Source organism: Lepidochelys kempii, chromosome 3 (assembly GCF_965140285.1).
Source record: "Lepidochelys kempii isolate rLepKem1 chromosome 3, rLepKem1.hap1, whole genome shotgun sequence".
In the NCBI taxonomy this organism is placed as follows: domain Eukaryota; kingdom Metazoa; phylum Chordata; order Testudines; family Cheloniidae; genus Lepidochelys; species Lepidochelys kempii.
The window spans coordinates 41,420,876-41,441,921 of NC_136382.1; the positions used below are offsets into that span (position 1 = coordinate 41,420,876).

Here is a 21,046-nt window from a genome sequence, read left to right on the forward strand (position 1 = left end):
TGTAGGTGTCCTGAGATTGAAAGTGTGCTCTTGGAAACTATTGATCAGGACCATCTCAGTGTCACACAGACATGTTGGCTTCTAAAATTTCCTAATAATTAAAAGGACAGTGTTTAAGCCCCAAAATTAAGTTCCGTTAGCAGAAATAAATAAACAAAACCTAATATTAACAGAATTATTAGGATTTTTTTAAAAAAAGCAAGAACCCGAACACTGCATCATTTGCTAGGCCATAAGATACGCAAAGTGAAACTGAAAGGAGACTAACCGGGGCTGTGGAGACTAACACAGCCCACTGTGCAATGTTTTGTTAGGACTCGCTAGTGGAGTTGATCGCCCTTTTACTCAGTGCAACACAAAACCTGGCTGCAGCACCAGGGCAGACTGTGGTCTGACCCCACTCCTGCCACTGCAAATTAAGTTCCAAGGGGAACTGTGAACAACCACAAAGTCCCGCTTGCCAAAGCGGGGTATTTGGTGCGCTCCACTTTCCCCTCCGGGGAGGGAGCGATGGTTTACGTCAGGCCGAAACAAAGGGTGGGGCAGGAGGAAGCGAAAAGCAATATTGGCTGTTTACTGTAGTGAGGAGCTGAGGCGCCAAGCTATTGCATTGCAGCTGCTTCTGCAAAGGTGGAAGAAGCAGCCCTGACTTCATTATCTTGCAGTCGGCTGATCGCTGCTGCAGTTGGAAGCACAGCAGAAACGAGCCAGTAAGTACCATGCAGTGGGTGCTGTGTGGAGAAGGGGTTTATTAACTACAGCACTCATTTTAGGGTGAGCCTAGGAGAACCTGCATATGGTTATTTCGTTGTTGTTCTTTCCCCCTCCTTTATTGATTCTTTTGCAAATATTTTCTGTGTGTTGTACGGTGCTGTTCCTTCTTGTGAGGAGGAGGAAATGGGGATGAGATAACGTTAACTGAGTGCTGGTTTTGGTTAAATGCTGCAAAATATCAAACTTCCAGGAGAGACTATTGTATGAAGTCAGGGGAATTTCATGCAGCCTGTTAACCACTGTATTTAGAGGGCTGTACGTAACAGTGGTGGTGCTGCGGCGGAGGGCGTTTTGCTTTCGTTCTCGTTTTTTGTGGAGATATGAGAGGAAGATTTCTGGGGCTTTCCCAGTGTAACTATGCTGATATGAATGGACTGATTCTCCACTTCCTTGTACATTCTCTAGTTGTCTACATCTGTGCAGGATGAGTGCGAAATGCTACCAAATGAGAATTCTTAACTCTCCCCCTGATGCAGGATGCAAGGTGGTGGTAAGGAAAGGCCAGTGGAGTTGTTCAGGAGAGCAGAATCACACCCTCTCAGAATATAAATAAGCAATATTCCTTTGCTGTGTACCTATAAGGAGCGGAGAGGCAAAGCATCTCTGTAGAATCTGTTTACTTATGCTGCTAAATCCATATGTCTTCCTCTTCTGCCTCCCCCTAGAGCTCCCAGTCAAACTGTGTGAAATGAGATACACTCTGGGCAGTTCTCCCCCTGCCCATATTCACAGGATGTGCTGTCTGGCAGTCTCAGCAATCTAGTCTAATGCTTCAGCAAAATGGAACTGTGATCATGGATATTTTCAAACAAAAGTGAAAGAAAACATTGAGCTTCTTTTAACCACTACATGTGGAGGAAGTTTTAGTTAACTTTATGCCCCCAAGCTTGAAAATTCTGGACTATATAGTTAATGATGACAGGCTTCAGAGGGGTAATTGTGTTAGTCTGTGTCAGTAAAAACAACGAGGAATCCTTGTGACACCTTACAGACTAACAAACAAATTTATTTGGGCATAAGCTTTTGTGGACTCTAACCCACAAAAGCTTATACCCAAATAAATTTGTTAGTCTCTAAGGTACCACAAGGACTCCTTGTTGTTTTTATAGTTAATAATATTAACTGTGATGCTGGCTGAGGAAATATGCAGGTTGTGTCTCTATGTCCTATCCGCTTAGTTAGCTTCAGGAATAACAGACCTTTTAGAATGTGGTCCAGTTCTGGTCAGAAGCTGACCGTGCAATTTTGTTCACAAGATGATCCTGCAAGCTCTTTCTCATGGAAGTAGTCTCGTTTACTAGACTAAGGCTTTGTAGAATTATGCCCTTTGGTGTCTGATATTCCAAATTGCAAGCAAAACAACATTGTTGGGATTCCCTTCAAAACCTTTTCCACTCAACTGATCCAGAACACTTCAGTTCTGCGAGAACACTTCTATCCCGTTCTCTGGAACCCAAAAACTCAGTTCAAAGCTGGGCTTGTCACTGAGGTTTCTTTACTGGCATTTTAGAAAGCTGCACCTGAGGCGATCAGGTCAGGTGTAGTGGGGTAGGTTAGGGTGCACAACTCCAAAGTACATAGTTTTAAATCAGATTATACACCTATTCTAAAAGAGACTAACACATGCAGATTACATTTTACATTGTATCACAGGCATTATGATTGGCTTACCAATTTTGTGAACCAGGCCCTGTATAGATCATCATGAGCTATCCATGTGCTACAAACTGTGCTGGTAAGCAAAGCGGCAGAGGCAACCTTATCACGCATCTTCCATTTCTTTATCTACTAGCTACATGTTATTCACAAGGCCCCTTGTCAATTCATGCTTTGTCCATTGTCCATTTGTCCTGTGTTCTTACTTCTAATTTTCATTGTCCATACAAGGCTTACAAACCTGCAGACCTGTGATGCTGCATACATAATTAAAACACCTCACAGAACAGGGCTGTCTTTTCTTTAAACTTTGAAAAGTTGTATTTATTTTTTCATAATATGACTTAATACAGAAAAAGATAAAACAGTTCTGATTACAACAAAGTACATATTTGTGTGTATCAAAGGTCTGTTAATGTAAACATATAATGAATAATTTCTTTTTTTTTTTTCTAGACAAAATTAAATGTGTTCACATGAACCTTAGATATTGGGCTCAATTTTCATGTAGGTCACATAATTCCGCTCCAGCAGTTCAAAGCTCTTTTATACTTCCAGTCAGTGTAAAGTGGCCTTAGTGTAAATGAGAATAAGGCCCATAGTGGCTGGTTTGTTGAAGCTTTAATCTGTACCTTGTAAACTTTTAAAAATAATTCCAGCTATGTATAGGGTGACCGTATTTCCCTATGCTGAATATGGAACACCTTGTAAAATTGCTTGTATTCCACAGCAATCAATCAGAACTATGCAGAACCCCCCCCCCCCCCCCAACATGCTATAAAAACTCCAGAGTCCAGCAGGGAAAGGGGGGGCTCAGGGGTCTGGGGGAGGGGGTGGCCTCGGGCATAGGCGTAGTATGACTTCTATTTTGGGGGTCAGGGGCCAGCAGGGCTCAAGCCAGGACACGGCTGGGGCTGCGCTGACTGACCACTGACTGAGCAGCAGGGGGATCAGGAAATATGGGACCATTTGCCCATTTTTTTAAAAGAAGGCGGGACACCTGCAATAAGACTTAAATACAGGACTGTCCTGTTAAAAATGGGATGGATGGTCACCCGAACTATGTACAAAAATTAGGTCAAATCCTTCCCTTGTGTGATTGAATTGAAGGCAGTCTAGATACACTAGGGATGAATTTAGGGGGTGGAGGTGATGCCCTCTCCTTGGGCACCACCATGTGGAGCTGGCCCGAGACCCGCCAGGCCCTGCCCCCTCCTCCAAAATATCAGTCAAACTTTGCCTATGCCCGAGCTTCCCCGCCTCCTGGTGGCTGAAGCCTGGAGCCTCTCCCATTGCATCCTGGAGTTTTTATAGCATGTCGGAGGGAGCCTCGGCAAGAAAAAGATTGAGAACTCCTTCTCTACAACATTTGCAAATGGTAGCTGTGATCCTAAATAAAGAAGTGACTAGCCTAAGGATGAGGAAAGAAGAATTAGAAGAAGAAGAATTAGTGAACAATCTGAGGGCAGAAATGTAGGCATTAAAAGACAAGGACAAGGAATTGGCTAGTCTAAGAGTGGAGGCTAATATGTGGAAAGCATAGCATATGTTAGCGCTAGAGTCATACCTCACAGAAGGAATCAGAGGAGAAAGAAAAGAAAGTAGCTAATGCAAAGGCCGAAACAGCTAACTTAAAAGCAGACACTAATATGCTGAAAGTAGAGGCTGACACTCTAAGAGCAACTATCTTAACACAAGGAGCTCAGATTGTAGCTGTGCAGAAAGAAGCGAATGATGCACTGCTAGAATAGGGCAAGTTAAGGCAGGAAGTGACAGCATGGAAACAAAAAGCATCAGATGGGCAAGCTGCAGTAAGAGCTGTGCCCACCGATACGAAAGAGAAGAATGGTTGGTCCGTGCCAGAAATGTGCTCTGAAAAGTGCGTTGCAAGCGAGAAAAGAGGTGTAAAGCGAGTAAAGGGGCAAAGGAAGAAACTTTGATGGTGATTTCCCTAAATTGTGCAACGAAGAGGAAGGGACCAACCCTTGGGACAAGGACTCCTCTGATTTGTACTATGAGAGGGACAACCCCTCTTTCTCAGAGACTTTACACCCCAGAACCAATTAGGGCAGTGGGCAAGTTCAAGGGTCCCCTGAATAAGGAGTACAGTTTAAGAATGCAGAAGTTAGAGGCACAGGTGCCGACTTTCCAAAGTGCCGGGGGTGCTTGAGCCCCCGGTCTGCCCCAAGGCCCCACCCCCGCCTCTTCCCACTCAGCTCCACCCTTGCCCTGCCTCTTCCCAGCCCCTCTCTACCCCGCCCCACCTCTTCCTGCCCAGTTCCACCCCCTCCCGTGAGCGTGCCACATCCTTCCTCCTCCCCCCTCCCTCCCAGCCTCCTGCATGCCACGAAACAGCTGATCGCAGTGGGCGGGAGGCGCAGGGAGGGAGGGAGAAGTGCTGATCTGTGGGGCCCACCGACGGGCCGCAGGTGCTAGGGGCGTGGGGGGAAGCTGATGGGGGGCTGCCGGTGGGTGCTCAGCACTCACCATTTTTTCTCTGTGGGTGCTCCAGCCCCAGAGCACCCATGGAGTTGGCGCCTATGGTTAGAGGAATCAAAAATGTTGGAAGAGTCCTTAAATCAGATTCAGCAGCAACTGGAGTTTTGCCTTAGGGAGAAGACTCAGTGCAAGACTGAGAATTCCACACTGCAAGTAAAAGCGGTAAAGGAAGCACTAGAGATTGAAAAGCTGCAGCACACTTGTGACAAGCAGCAGCAGATAATTATGATGTTAAGGGAGCAAAATTGCTGCTTGGGGAAAGTATTCTGCCGCACAGGGAGCAGTAGCTGCAGCTCTGGATTCCCAGAGTCCGCAGACTGTGACTGACCACACACTTTGCTGGTATAGTGCGAGAAACTGCTGTCTGTAGGAATTTGCTCCATTAGATAGCAGTTTTTTATAATCCCTTTCATATGAGTAACTGCTACAGGTAGCAAGCACCAGGCAGTGCGGGGGGAGGAGACAGCGGGGCTAAGGCAGGCTCCATGCCCAGCTCCGCACAGCTCCCAGGAAACGGCAGCACATCTGACTCCTAGGCGGAGGGGCGGCCTGGGGTAGGGGAGCTATGCATGCTGCCGCCTCCTGCCAGCGCCACCCCGAGCGCTGGCTCCGCAGCTCCCATTGGCTGGGAATCTGCGGTGGGAGTGAATCCTGGACACATCCAGCTTCCTTCATCCCCAGGAAATGCTGGGGAAGAACTGGTAAGGCTGCTATTTAAGGGGCCATCTGAGGTCAGCATGTCATGGAGCCCCTGCGAACTGCACCAGCCAGAGCTGCCCAGAGCCCGCCCCCTAAGCCCCAATGCCCTGCCCCAGTTTGGAACCCCCCTCCCGCTCCATCCCGGAGCACGCATCTCACACCCCCGTCCTGCACCCCAACCCCTTGTCCAGCCCTGAGCCCTTTCTGCACTCTGAATCTCGGTCCCACCCACCCCCAGTCCAGTGCCCCCTCCTGCACCCCAAACCCATCATCCCTGACCTCACCCTGGAGCCTGTACCCCTGAGCCCATACCCCAGAGCTCATACCCCCTCCCACAACCCAACCCTCTGCCCCTGCCCGGAGCCCCCTCTCACACGTCGAACCCCTCGGCCCCACCCCCTAGCCTGGAGCCCCCTCCTGCACCCCAAACCCCTCATCCTCAGCCCCACCCCAGAGCCTGCACCCTAACCCAGGAGCCCATACCCCCTCTCTGCCCCCTAGCTCCCTCCCCTACCCCCAGCCCCAAGCATGGGGCATGGGGTCACTTGCAGGTTTAAACTAATGTAAATGGTGAATTCTCTGTAACTTGCAGTTTTTAAATCATGATTTGAGGACTTCAGTAACTCAGCCAGAGGTTCTGGCTCTATGACAGGAGTGAGTGGGTGAGGTTCTGGGGCCTGCAATATGCAGGAGGTCAGACTAGATGATCATAATGGTCCCTTCTGACTTTAGTAAAAGTATCTGAGTAAGAATATACATTACAATTTTAAACCTAACCAGTGACCCTTAAGTGGCTTGCCACAAGATGTCAGAACATATTAGTGTTAGAGCTGAGTGGGTCTAATATTTATTTAATTTTCTTTCTTGATATAAGAATTAGATACAGTGCTCCTGTCAGATATTGCTAAGTTATTATCTGGAAAAATGTTAGCGTTTTCAGTTGCCTAAGTAGCCCCTGGAGTCACGGTTAAAATTGTGCCCCCTGTCCAATCTGAAATGACACCCCTGTGGGCAGGTCCAGAATTTGCCTGTCTCGCTACGCACACCGCACTGGCCTATCTGGAGCCAGCCTCCCAAATATAGAAGTCAGACTATACCTAGCTGACTCTGCAAAGGTGGAAGAAGCAGGCCTGACTTCACTGAATTCACTGCTGTTGAGCACATGACAGGAAAACACTGAAGCTGCGGGGAGAAACTGTAGAACAACCGAAACAGACTAGCCGGTAAGTAGCATGCAAAGGGTGGTGCCTGGAGAAGGGCTTAATTAACTACAGCACTCACTTTACTGAATGTAAAGGGTGGACCTAGGAGAACCTGCATATTGGTATTTTGTTGTTGTTTTCCCCTCCTGTACTGATTCTTTTGCAAATATTTTCTGTCTGTTGTACTGTTCCTTCTTGTGGGAGGAGGAAGTGGGGATTAGACGGTGTTAACTACCTGCTGGTTTTAGTTAAATACTGAGAAAACATCATACTTCCAGAATAGCGTTGCCAACTTTCTAATTGCAGAAAGCCAAATACCCCTGCTCTGCCCCTTCTCCGATGCCCTGTCCCCACTCCCTCTGTCCCTCCTGTGCTTTCCCCCCACCCTAGCTCACTTGCTCATTTTCAGGGGGCTGAGGCAGGGGCTTAGGGTGCGGAAAAGGGTGAGGGCTCCGGCTGGTGGTGCGAGCTCTGGGGTGGAACTGAGGATGAGGGGTTTGGCGTGCAGGAGGGGGCTCCAGCCTGGGGAGTGGGGCTGAGGATTTTGGAGTGTGGGAGGGGGCTCCGGGCTGGGGCAGGGGGTTGGGGTGTGGGAGGGCTGAGGGCTCCGGCTGGGGGTGTGGGCTGTGTGGTGGGGCCAGGGATAAGGGGTTTGGAGTGCAGGAGGGGGTTCACGGCTGGGGCAGGAGGTTGGGGTGTGTGGGGGGTGCGGAGTCTGAGCAGCACTGACCTTGGGCAGCCCCGGCATTTCCCGGGATGGAGGAAGTCCATGCGACTCCCAGGAAGCAGCTGGCATGTTCCTCTGGCTTCTGTGCGGGGGGAGCTGCAGAGCTGGCACTTGGGACGGTGTTTGTGGGCAGGGGCAGCACACAGAGTCCCCCTGGCCGCCCCTTCACCTAGGAGCCAGAGGGACATGCCATTGCTTCCCAGGAGCTGTGTAGAGCTGCATGGAGCCTGCCTGCCCCACTGTGGCCAACAGGACTTTTAGCAGCCTGGTCAGCTGTGCTGACTGGAGGTGCCGGGATCCCTTTTCGACCAGGCGTTCCGGCTGAAAACTGGACGCCTGGCAACCCTATTTCCAGGAGAGAGGCTGTTTCTTGAAATCAGGGGAATTTCACACAGCCTGTGAATCACTGTATTTAGAGAGCTGTAGGTAACTGTGCTGGGCAGGGGGAGGGCAGGGAAGGGGCATTTTGCTTTCTTTGTCTTTTATATGGAGAGTTGAGATATGAAGGTTTTCAGGGCTTTCTCGTCACACCAATGTAACTATGATGATGTTAATGGCCTGATTCTCCACTTTCTTGTATGTTGCATAGTTGTGTACATCTGTGCAGTGTGAATGTAAAATGCTATCAAATTAGAATTCTTAACTCTTCTTAACTGGTCCAAGATGCAAGGCAGTGGGAAGGAAGGGCCAGTGGAGTTACTGTGGTTTAAAGTAGAGCAGAATCAGGCCCTCTGAGAATATAAATAAGCAATATTCCTTTGCTCTCTAGCTATTAGGCTGCCATCCTCTTTTTCTGTTATTTATTCTATTGAGGAGTAGAGAAGGAAAGCATCTCTGTAGAAGCTTTTTACTTGTTTTGCTAACAATCCATATTGCTTCCTCTTCTATCTCCTACCAGAGGTCCCAGTCAGACCATGTTAAATTAGTTCTTCCCCTGGTCATATTGACGGGATGTGCTATGTGCAGCAGTCACAGCGATCTAGTCTAATTCATCAGCAAAATAGACCTGGGGCATGGATGTTTTAAAACAAAGAAACAAAACGTTCATCTTCTTTGAAACACCTCATGTGGAGAAAGTTTTAATTAACTTTGTGCCCCCAAGCTTGAAAATTCTGGGCTATACAATTAATAATAACTGTGATGCTGACGAAGCAATAGAGAGGTTACTTCTGTATGTCCTACCCTCTTAGTTAGCTTCAGGAAAAATAAAACTTTTAGAAAGTGGTCTAATTTTGTTCAGAAGTTGACCATGCAATTGTATTCACAAGATGATCCTGCAAGCCCTTTCTCATGCAAGTAGTCCTGTTTACTAGAATAAGATTTTGTAGTATTATGCCCTATTTATTTTTTTTTGGTGTCTGATGTTCCAATTTGCTAGCAAAACAACATTGTTGAGATTCCATCTGAGATCTTTTCCATTCGGCTTATCCAAAATGCTTTGTCCAGTTCTGGGAAAACACTTCACCCAGTTCTCTGGAATCCAAAAACTCAGTTCAAATCTAGGTGTGTCACTGAGGTTTCTTTACTGGTATTTCATAAAGCTGCATCTCCAGTGATCAGGTCAGGTATAGTGGGGTAGGTTAGGGAGCATCACAGCTCCAAAGTCCATAGTTATAAATCAGATTATATACAGGTTCTAAACCAGACTAACACGTGTATTACATTCTACACTGTGTCACAGGCTTTATGATTGGCTTGCTAATTGTATGAACCAGGCCCTGTATAGATCATGAGTATGGATATGATTTTGTCACAGTAGAATTAAGCCGAATTCACAGTCATGGTAAAAATGTACAAAATCAGGTATGGTCACGGTGGGACTGAAGTTGAAGCCTGAGCCATACCGCAAAGGATTGACAGACGAAGCCTGAACCCCGCCACATTGAGGGCGGAGAGGGGGACATGCACAGACAGAGCCCTGCCAAAGTCACGGAGATCTGTTAAAGTCATGGAATCCATGACCTCCATGACCAAATTGTATCCTTCATCATGAACTATCCATACACTACAAACTGTGCTAGTAAGCAAAGCTGCACCTGCAAGCTTATCATACTTTACTAGTTTTCTGACTATTTCTTCATCTACTTCCTGTTTATTATTTACAGGGCACTTGTGAATTCATGCTTTGTCCATTGTCCATTTGTCCTGTTTCCTTATTTCTGGTTTTATTTTGTGCATGCAAGGCATACAAATGTGCTTACCTGTGATGCTACATACATAGTTAAAACACCTCACAGAAGAGAGAACTGTAAGAAGCAGGGTTACCTTTTTGTACTCTTTGAAAAGTTTTAATTATTTTTCATAATATGAATTAATACAGAAAAAGATTAAAAAGTTCTAATTATAACAGACAAAAACTATGCACTTGCATGTATCAAAAGTTCTGTTAATGTAAACATATAATAAAGAAAAATATTTACACTATTACTGATATTATTTTGTCTTAAAAAAAAAAGTGTGTGTACATGTACTATAGAGATAGGGCTCAGTTCTCATTTACATTTAGCCCACATTATTCTGCTTCAACAGTTCCAGGCTCCTTCATACTTCCACGCAGTGTAAAGTGGCCTTAGTGTAACTGAGAATGAGGCCCATAGTGGCTGGTTTGTTGCAGCTTTAATCTGTACCCTGTAAACTGGGCGTGTACGTTTGTTCCTAAAGACTCATAGATTCCTAAAACCTCATGTCTATGTTGCCTTGTAAAATCAGTGGCAGAGAGGCTCAGAGCCCAAAGCTTATGCTATGGCACTAACCCAGTGGTGGGCAACCTGCAGCCCACGGGCCGCTCGCGGCCCATCAGGGTAATCCACTGGTGGGCCGCGAGACAGTGTTTACATTGACTGTTGACTACATTGACTGCAGGCACAGCCATCTGCAGCTCCCAGTGGCCATGGTTCGCCATTCCTGGCCAATGGTTACTGCAGGAAGCTCTCAAACTCACCCCTTCCATGGATTTCAGAACCCAAGATCCAACTGGAGCCCAAACATCTACACAGCTGTTTTTAGCGCCGTAGCAGGAGCCTGAGTCTGTAGCACAATAGCGCAAACCTGACTCTGTACATCAGGGCTCAGAGACTCACTGCTGTGGATTTTAAGATACAGTGTAGACCTATCCAGAGGGCTCTACAGGTGAAAAATGAAGGTTCAGTGGTGCTTAAACATGCTGCTAAAGAATTGTAAGCCTCAGCTGTGGTTGTGTTTTTCTCCCTTTAACACTAGCCTCCTTTGTTTATGTTTATGTAGGAGTTGTTTCTGTTCACACCTGGAGTGTTAACTTTGTTAGAAGTAAAAAACATTGGTCATAAAGCAGATTTCAACTGTTACGTGAGGAAGGTGTGGGGGGAATGATTTTGGCATATAAGCTGTTTTACAAATGTGTTGTCAGTAGTGTTAGCAAAACACTTCAGCCAGACGGACTTCTTGTGGAATGATTTATAAAGGCAATGGAAATCTTGAAGAAGACAAAGAACAGTATGCAGTCTACATAAAAACCAGTAAGGAAAATGATAAGGAAAAGGTATTATATTTTTACATAACTAGGGAACAAAAGGTGAATGTTTTGTGACTGTAACATCCATTGGCATGAATAGTTCTGCAAGTAAGGAAACAGGGAGTCTCTCTCTATAGCTCATCTTCTCTTTTATGTACCTCGTTGAGACCCTGAAGGTTAATTATCAGCCTTGACCAAGGTTTTTTTATGTCAGTTCTAAACTGTTGGGAAATACTAGTGGAAACAGTAACAAATGCTAAACTGTAGTGAAACTAGCGAGCTTTCATAAATGGGGAGATCACATATAGACACACATACAACCATTCTCTGCAAGTATTGAGTTATTTATTTTATTTTATTTTATTTATTTGCAGATGGGTTTCTGCTCTGTGTAACAGCCCAGGCTCAGTAGTCTTATAGTAGACCAACGTGTGAGTAAGACACTTCAGACTCCTTCCAGATATTTTGAATAATAGAAGAAGAAATGAATCTTGCAAATGATGGTGCAACGTTCAGTGCCATTTATGACTGGAACTATGTTCTGTGGGAAGTTCGTTTGAAGTTACTAGCAGCTGGTTTTTTCAGTTACCTGGGAGTATTTCTTATAGCTCACTGGCTGTCCTCATGGATCAGTGCCACTTATTGCACTTTGTCAACAAAGCAGAAGATCTTCTGGAATATGAATATCACACGTGGCCTATTTGCAGTTCAGAGTTGTGGAGCTGGCTTGTGGGCCTTGCTTATAGATCCAGTTTTTCAAGTTGACCAAGTGTATTCACAGCAAAAATGGAGCTGGTTTCATTGCTTAATAGCCGCTGGCTACTTCTTGCTTGAAAATATCGTTTTTAATGTGTCTAACATTGTTTTCAGGGTATTTGATGTGTTCGAAGGAGTTCATCATTTATTTGCCTTTGGTGGGCTTCTTGGTCTGATAATTAACATAAAGTCTGGACACTATCTACCCCTGATGGGTCTGCTACTTGAGATGAACACTCCTTCATACTGCATATCCTCTATTCTTGCAAGGGTAAGAACTTGCTGTATTAATTATGGGTGAGAGAAGTTACCATCATAGTCCTCATAGTTCCTCCTCCTCAAAACAAATCAGCAAACAAAGAAATATTGGCCTCTAAAATGGCAGATTAGTTCTGGGGTCAAGAAAGAAATTTTTCTTCCAAACTTGAAGTGATGTGTCCATTGGAATCGTTAATTATAACACCCTAACAATAATTAAATATTTTCTGGAAAATCTTTTAACTTTTTTTTTTACCCATTTTGTAGCAAAGAAACAAAAAGAAAGAAATTTTAAGAAATTAGTTTACAGACTCACTAGTTGGGATCTAGTGCACAGGAGCAAAGATTAGGTGATTAAACTCTATTTTTAAAAGATTTTTTTTTTTAAGATTGAAAATAGTAACATGAGAATGTGTGATCACCTCCAACAAGCTTAATGCAGACCATTACATATCTGCTGGAGATTAAAAATATGTCCATGTGTGCTCACACACAAACAAGTGTTTATGTACATTATGTATATTCTGTGGATGCAGAGAGGGAGTACAGCCTTGAGAAGAGCTGCCATGCTTGTAGGGAGAGAGGAAATCGGCCCTGCTTCCCAAACCATAATCTGTTCCAAAGAGTGTGTCTTAGAGCAGTGGTTTCCAAACTTGTTCCGCTGCTTGTGCAAGGAAAGCCCCTGGCGGGCCGGGCCAGGCCAGTTTGTTTACCTGCCGCGTCTGTAGGTTCGGCTGAACCTGCAGACGCGGCAGGTAAACAAACTGGTCTGGCCTGGGCCGCTAGTGGCTTTCCCTGCACAAGCGGCGGAACAAGTTTGGGAACCACTGTCTTAGAGGTTTAAACTTAAATCCTAAAATATCCTGACTCTTTAGAACTACAGCCACAAGTCCTGGCACGATCACCTCAACCCTTCTGCATGTGTAGATGCTAGAGCAATTTGAGAGTCATGGTCTACCTGAGTGGTGTTGGCCAAAACTTCCAAGATCCTGCTAGTCCTTGCACACTTTTGTGACATGTGTTTTGTTTTGATCATTTTCCTCCATCATCAGCTGGCTGCATCTGACTGATGCGGTATTATGCAAAGTGATTTAGAATTCTGCTAGACAAAAGGTGCCATATATATGTGCAATCTTTTAGCAGTCTAGAGAAAAATAATTGAGAGAATGTTTGTATGGCAGTTTACACTAAACAAAACAGGAAAACTAAATATGTGTGTCTCTTATTTCTAGAAAATTCTGACTGCCTTAACATGAAGGTGCAATCTCATTTCTTTCTCTTTGTTGTTGTCTCTTCCAGATTGGCTGCGCTAATACCCTTTTTTGGAAGGCAAACCAATGGATAAATATCCATATGCTTCACTGCCGCATGGTCCTTATTTATCACATGTGGTGGGTGTGTATTTCCCATTGGAATGATGTGGTGGAAAATCTGGGACTTCCATATTTTATTGTTTTTTTCATGGGTTTAAGTACACTTACGTTAATACTTAATCCATACTGGATATTCAAATCGACTCAGCGGCTCTTTAGTCCAGTTGACAGGAAATTTCCAAAAACCGCAGTGAAAAATGCATCCTATGAAAATTTAAATAGTGAAACATTCCAAAAGAAGAGGATATAGTTCTGCAACAGCTATTCGGGTTACAGTAAAATATGTCCAGGAAAAAATGGTGCAGGTTTACTAGCCAGTCCATGAAAATAGAATTGCTTACAAGAAGTCTATGAATGTATTGATCTGTTTGCAGTTTGCTATCAGTGTATTATACTCATTTGTCAAAAGTGTTTTAAAATTGTTGCTGTCCATCTTTAAAATACACACACACTCTTTGACTCAGTCAGGATTTATGCCAGTAATTTTAGTCTGGGAGCATAATGTAATAAAATCTCATTCTGGGGGGGAGGGGCAAATTAATGATAGAAATGTAAGGGAGGTGTCATTTGATTCATAAAAATCTACAGAATCATAATTTCAATGATGTTACTGTCTGTAGCATGGCAGGAGGGATTCACTGACTTTCCTCTCCCCTGCTCCCCATCTCCAGGTCCTCCCAGTTGGTGGAAATTTTATGATAGAACTTTGTCAGAAATGGGTCAAATTACCTATTATTCAAAGCCCTTTCTCCCATGAACACAATGGTACCAAACATGACAAACCCAAAAAAGTTAGGTAGATATATATTGGAGAAAATATTGAAATATCAACTTTTAAAATTGTTCTTTAACACAAGGAAGCATTGCTTGCATGAAAAAGACACTGACCTTTGGCAATCCTAACAAGTTTAGTCTTGACATGGAGGATTGAAAATATTTATTGGTCAACATTGTCATCAGTGTCATTACTGTCTAGGGCTAGTGATAGACACGTTATCACATTGATACTCATCCATTCCACTCTCACACATTTCTGTATAAGGCAGACAGCTGGCCAGACATCTGCAAGATGTTGAGAATCTTGTCTTTGTGCATGAGATTTTGATTAGCTGAAGGATTGATTTAGGAGTGCATGGTATTTCATGCATAACTGGTACAATCAGTGCATCCTCCAAGACCTATCTGTCCCCAATAAGAGAGGGTAAGTTTTAGATGCACGCAGTCATTCTGGAGCCATTCCATTGCTTGATAATTTGCCCTCTTGATAGCAGACATAAATGCATCTCTTGTCAATGGCAATTTTTCTCCATTTTTCTGCTTTTTTTTTAAACATCTACCATGAATCTCTGTAAGTGTCATAATGTTCATCTTCAAATGGTAAATTGAGCATATGTATGCCTCTAGTGCATTTACGTCCTCATCTGTGACTGTCTCAGCCATTGTGAGCACCTTCAGTGCAAGGACAGAGTCTTCGGAGGCTGAATGAAATGCCTTCCTGTAAAATCATCTGGTCTTTCTAGCCAGCCTCCTAGCAGTGTCACATTCCAAAAAGGGTCTGGAAACCTGGCAATGCGGCTGTTGAACAGGTCTATAAAGACCCAGGTCTAGTGACACAACACATTTTGATTCAATTTTGAAGATGTACTTGTTCATATATTCCAGCTCCATAAGGAATGTTTACTGAACTGAGTGATGAGTGGGGAATAGCATTGTTGGGATGGTGCCAAATTGGTGTGGCCATATGGAATGAACGGTGAGAGCATAACCTGCCATAACTTAAACATGGCTGAAGGGCTGCAGAGGATCCTGGGAGCAGGTTCCCTTTAAGCAGAAGCAAATTTGATAAAAAACTGGAAAAGTCTGCGTGTACAATCAATATTGAACCTATTGGTCAGCAAATATGGACCCATGCAAAAATAAATATCACATGTATAAAGTTCTAGCATGGAGCACAGGTCGACCTGATTATAGTGACCCTATCGCAAGGACTCACACAGAGAGCCAGAGTGAATGACTGATGAGTAAAAGTGGGGTGATCTTCGTTTGGTACCACCACCCCCAGCTCCTTCTAAAACACTAATTAGGTAAAAATTAGTCACCACACACCCACTGGGCATGCTTTTAAGGCATGTGACTCCTCTGAGGAAAAAGAGTATAAGAGTCAAACAAAGTAAATTACTGTGTTTGGGATTCCTTAATTGATGTTTGAAGAAGCACCGCTGCTCGACAGAGTAGTCAAAACTCTGTTCCGTGGGCTCGAGTAGGACTGTGAACCAGAGGGGCCTCAAGGCAACCAAGACCTTGCCTCGAGGGAATCCGAGACAGACCAGAGGGCTGAGAAAAACAGACCAGGAGAGAAGAAGCCGTCTATAAAATTGGCAACCACCTTCTCTGTTTGCCAAGCAGGAACTGTGTGGGACCAGCGCAGGGCCTTTTTATGTATGTTTGTGAAAGAGAGACTCATTAAGAGGAATGTATAGCTCTTAATGTATAGCTCTTAATGTCTCACATAGGAGTTATGTGTTTAATATAACCCTTTACCACTTCTGTAATTCGTTCTCAATAAACTGCTGTGTATTGAAGATAATTACTGTGGACCTTTTTCACTGGTATGACCGTAATCTGCTCCACCGGGAGCCAGTTAAGATCCATTTCAGGGGTAGTAGAGCCCCCTGTTGTCAACATAGTGTGACGTTCCCCTGGTGAAATCTGGACTGGTGATCTGCTCGGTCACTCCAATTCTCAACTCTGGGAGCCAGCCTTACCCTGCTCTGCTGTGAGAATCCCCACTCCCAGGCTGTTCACACATAGCCTCTAGCCTGGAAGCTGCTCCCAGCTACGTGAGTTAGCACTTTTGGTGAGCCACTACTTGGATTGTGCAACTGAATGACACTAGCCAATATCTCCGGTCCCAGGCACAACCCTAGGAACCTTCAGTTATGCCCACTGGACACTGCAAGCTTATATGAGTTTGTCAATTTAACAAAGAAATTGATATGTACCAGGCTTGTTATCGCAAATACATTTATTAACTACAAAAGATAGATTTTAAGTGATTATAAATCAAAGCATAACAAGTCAGATTTAGTCAAATGAAATAAAAGCAAAACACATTCTAAGCTGATTTTAACATTTTCAGTGCCCTTACAAACATAGATGCTTCTCACCATAGGCTGTCTGGTTGCCCTTCAGCCAGGCTCTCCCCTTTGATCAGCACTTCAGTTGCTTGGTGGTAGTGTCTGAAGATGGAGGTGGAAGAGAGAGGAAGAGCATGGCAATTGTCTCTCCCTTTTATCATGTCCTTTCTTCCCTCTTGGCTTTGCCCCCCCCTTCAGAGTCAGGTGAGCATTACCTCATTGTAGTCCCAAACTGTTATTGCATGTAGTCAGGGGAATTTCACACTGCAAACCACTATATTTAGAGGTCTGTCTGTAACTGTGCTGGTGCTGGGTGAAAGGGAGGTGTTTTGCTTTCTTTTTTTGTGGGGAGTTGAGCAAGGAAGGTTTCTGGGTGTTTCTCTTCACCCCAGTGCAGGGTGCTAGAACAGAGTGTGCTGTGATCCACTGAACCAAACTGTAAACCATGTGTATAATGGAAATCACTTCAAACCAGGGGTGCTGCAGCACACCTTGCACCTATGCCCCAATGTAAATATGTTGACGTTAATGAGACTGATTCTCCACTTCCTTGTACTTTGCCAAGGTGTATAATAAGAACATAAGTGCAGAGTGAGTGTAAAATGCTACCAAATGAGCATCCTTAACTCTCAGTGGTCCAAGATGCAAGGCAGTGGGAAATAAGGCCCTGTGGATTTCCTCTGGTGTAACTGAGACTATAAATAAGCAACATTCTTTTGCTCTATAGCTAGGGGGATAATATCTTCATTTGTGTGATTTATTATAGGAGCAGGAAGGCAAAGCATCTCTGTAGGATTGTTTTATTTATGCTGCTAACAATCCCCATGGTTCCTCTTCTAACTCCCACTAGAGTTTCCAGTTAGGTTATGTGAAATTAGAAGATATTCTCTGGGCAGCTATTTTTCTGGCCATATTCACAGGATATGCTGTGTCCAGCGGTCATGGCAATCTAGTCTAATGCATCATCAAAATGGATCTGTGATTATGGATATTTTGAAATAAAAATGAAAGAAAATGTTCAGCTTCTTTTAACCACATCATGTGGAGGAAGTTTTTATTAATTTTATGCCCCCAAGCTTGAAAATTCTGGGCTATACAATTAATAATAATTGTGATGCTGGGAGAGACAATAAAGAGGTTGTTTCTCTCAGTCCTACCCTCTTAGTTAGCTTCAGGAATAACAGACCTTTTAGAATGTGGTCTAATTCTTTTCAGAAGTTGACGGTGCAATTCTCTTCACAAGATGATTCTGTAAGCACTTACTCATGCAAGTAGTCCCATTCACTAGACTATGGTTTTGTAGAATTATGCTCTGTTTTGGTGTCTGATATGACAAATAACAATCAAAATAGCATTGTTGGGATTTCCCCCGTCACCCCGCATGACCTTTTCCATTCCACTTATCCAGAACATTTGGTCCAGTTCTGGGAGAACACTTTATCCAATTCTGTGGAATCCAAAAACTCAGTTCAAGTTGGGATTCATCATTAAGGTTCCTTGATTGGCTTTTCAGAAATCTGCACCTGAGGTGATCAGGCTCAAGTGTAGGAGGTAGGTTAGGGTGCATCACAACTCCAAAGTACATAGCTATAAATCAGATTTTATACCTATCTATTCAAAAACAGACTAACACATGCATTACATTCTACATCAGTGGTTCTCAAACTGCGGGTCGCGACCCTGTTTTAATGGAGTCGCCAGGACTGGCATTAGACTTGCTGGAGCCAGGAGTGAAGCCCGAGCCCAACTGGGGCCAAAGCCTGAGCCCCAGCACCCAAGGCGAAACATGAGTGCTTCAGCCCTGGGTGGCGGGGCTCAGGTTACAGGCCCCCTGCCTGGGGCTGAAGACTTGGGCTTTGGCTTTGTGGCCCCCCACTCCCCAAGGCAGCAGGGCTTGGGCTTTGTCTCCCCCCACACACCCCGGGGTCATGTAGTAATTTTTGTTGTCAAAAGGGGGTCGTGACGCAATAAAGTTTGAGAACGCTTGTTCTACATTGTATCACACGTTTTATGTTTGGCTTACTAATTGTGTGAACCAGGCCCTGTTTAGATCATTAGTTATCCTTGTACTACAAACGGTGCTAGTAAGCAAAGCTGCAGCTGCAAGCTTATCACACTTTACTCTTCTATTTCTTTATGTACTAGCTACATATTATTTACAAATAGGGTTGCCAGGTGTCTGGTTTTGACCGGAACACCCCATCGAAAAGGGACCCTGGCGGCTTCAGTCATCACTGCTGACCAGGCGGTTAAAAGTCCAGTCGGCGGTGCAGCGGGGCTAAGGCAGGTTCTCTGCCTGCCATGCTCCACGTGGCTCCCAGATGCAGCGGCATGCCCCCCCTCTGGCTCCTACACATAGGGGCAGCCAGGGAGCTCCGTGCACTGCCCCCACCCCAAGCGCTGGCTTTGCAGCTCCCTTTGGCCAGGAACCGTGTCCAGTGGGAGCTGCGGGGGCGGTGCCTACGGACGGGGCAGTGCACAGAGCCGCCTGGCTGTTTCTGGGAGCTGCTTGAGGTAAGCGCTGCCCGGAGCCTGCACCTCTCCCCTGTCCCCCCGCAACCTCCTGCCCCAGCTCTGCTCCACCTCCAAACCCCTCGATCACAGCCCGGAGCCCCCTCCTACATCCCAAACCCCTCATCCCCAGCCCCACTCCAGAGCCCACACCCCCAGCTTCACATCCCCTGCACCCCAACCCCCTGCCCCAGCCTGGAGCCCCCTCACACACTCTGAAACCCTCATTTCTGGCCCCACCCTGGAACCCGCATCCCCAGCCCAGAGCCCGTACCCCCTCCCACACCCCAACCCCCTGCCCCAGCCTGGAGCCCCCTCACACACTCTGAAACCCTCATTTCTGGCCCCACCCTGGAACCCGCATCCCCAGCCCAGAGCCCGTACCCCCTCCCACACCCCAACCTTCTGCCTCAGCCTGGAGCCCCCTTCCATACTCTTAACCCCTCGGCTCCACCCCCCCCCCCATCCCCAGCCCCACTCCAGAGCCTGCACCACCCAGCCAGAGCCTTCACCCTCTCTCACATCCCAACCCACTGCCTCAGCCCGGAGCCCTCTCCTACACCTGTACAGACCAAAAGTACACACTTGTGTGTATCAAGGGTCCATTTATGTAAACATCTAATAAAGAAGAATATTTACAATAGTACTGATTTTCTTTTTTCGTAGACAAAATAATAAAGTGTGTGTACTATAGAGATAGGGATTGAGGCCATGTTATTCTTCTCCAGCAGTTCAAGGCTCCTTCATACTTAGAATCATAGAATCATAGAATATCAGGGTTGGAAGGGACCCCAGAAGGTCATCTAGTCCAACCCCCTGCTCAAAGCAGGACCAATTCCCAGTTAAATCATCCCAGCCAGGGCTTTGTCAAGCCTGACCTTAAAAACCTCTAAGGAAGGAGATTCTACCACCTCCCTAGGTAACGCATTCCAGTGTTTCACCACCCTCTTAGTGAAAAAGTTTTTCCTAATATCCAATCTAAACCTCCCCCACTGCAACTTGAGACCATTACTCCTCGTTCTGTCATCTGCTACCATTGAGAACAGTCTAGAGCCATCCTCTTTGGAACCCCCTTTCAGGTAGTTGAAAGCAGCTATCAAATCCCCCCTCATTCTTCTCTTCTGCAGGCTAAACAATCCCAGCTCCCTCAGCCTCTCCTCATAACTCATGTGTTCCAGTCCCCTAATCATTTTTGTTGCCCTTCGCTGGACTCTCTCCAATTTATCCACATCCTTCTTGAAGTGTGGGGCCCAAAACTGGACACAGTACTCCAGATGAGGCCTCACCAATGTCGAATAGAGGGGAACGATCACGTCCCTCGATCTGCTCGCTATGCCCCTACTTATACATCCCAAAATGCCGTTGGCCTTCTTGGCAACAAGGGCACACTGCTGACTCATATCCAGCTTCTCGTCCACTGTCACCCCTAGGTCCTTTTCTGCAGAACTGCTGCCTAGCCATTCGGTCCCTAGTCTGTAGCTGTGCATTGGGTTCTTCCGTCCTAAGTGCAGGACCCTGCACTTATCCTTATTGAACCTCATCAGATTCCTTTTGGCCCAATCTTCCAATTGGTCTAGGTCCTTCTGTATCCTATCCCTCCCCTCCAGCGTATCTACCACTCCTCCCAGTTTAGTATCATCTGCAAATTTGCTGAGAGTGCAATCCACACCATCCTCCAGATCATTTATGAAGATATTGAATAAAACCGGCCCCAGGACCGACCCTTGGGGCACTCCACTTGATACCGGCTGCCAACTAGACATGGAGCCATTGATCACTACCCGTTGAGCCCGACAATTTAGCCAGCTTTCTACCCACCTTATAGTGCATTCATCCAGCCCATACTTCCTTAACTTGCTGACAAGAATACTATGGGAGACCGTGTCAAAAGCTTTGCTAAAGTCAAGAAACAATACATCCACTGCTTTCCCTTCATCCACAGAACCAGTAATCTCATCATAAAA

General features: G+C 45.5%; 1 protein-coding gene across 3 annotated transcripts; it reads left to right on the top strand.

Annotated features, from left to right (window-relative positions):
- The first annotated feature begins 262 nt into the window (after window positions 1-262).
- Window positions 263-16,021, top strand: LOC140908636 (protein CLN8). Of its 3 annotated transcripts, none has more exons than XM_073336188.2 (3): window positions 263-710; window positions 11,422-12,074; window positions 13,361-16,021. In XM_073336188.2, exons 2-3 carry the CDS (start codon window positions 11,532-11,534, stop codon window positions 13,682-13,684), a joined length of 867 nt encoding a protein of 288 aa, XP_073192289.1. In that variant the 5' UTR covers window positions 263-710; window positions 11,422-11,531; the 3' UTR covers window positions 13,685-16,021. The 3 variants fall into 3 exon arrangements, with proteins under 3 accessions (XP_073192289.1, XP_073192291.1, XP_073192290.1); XM_073336190.2 differs by lacking the exon at window positions 263-710 and adding an exon at window positions 6,078-6,851; XM_073336189.2 differs by lacking the exon at window positions 263-710 and having other exon boundaries at window positions 7,538-12,074.
- The last annotated feature ends 5,025 nt before the right edge of the window (window positions 16,022-21,046 follow it).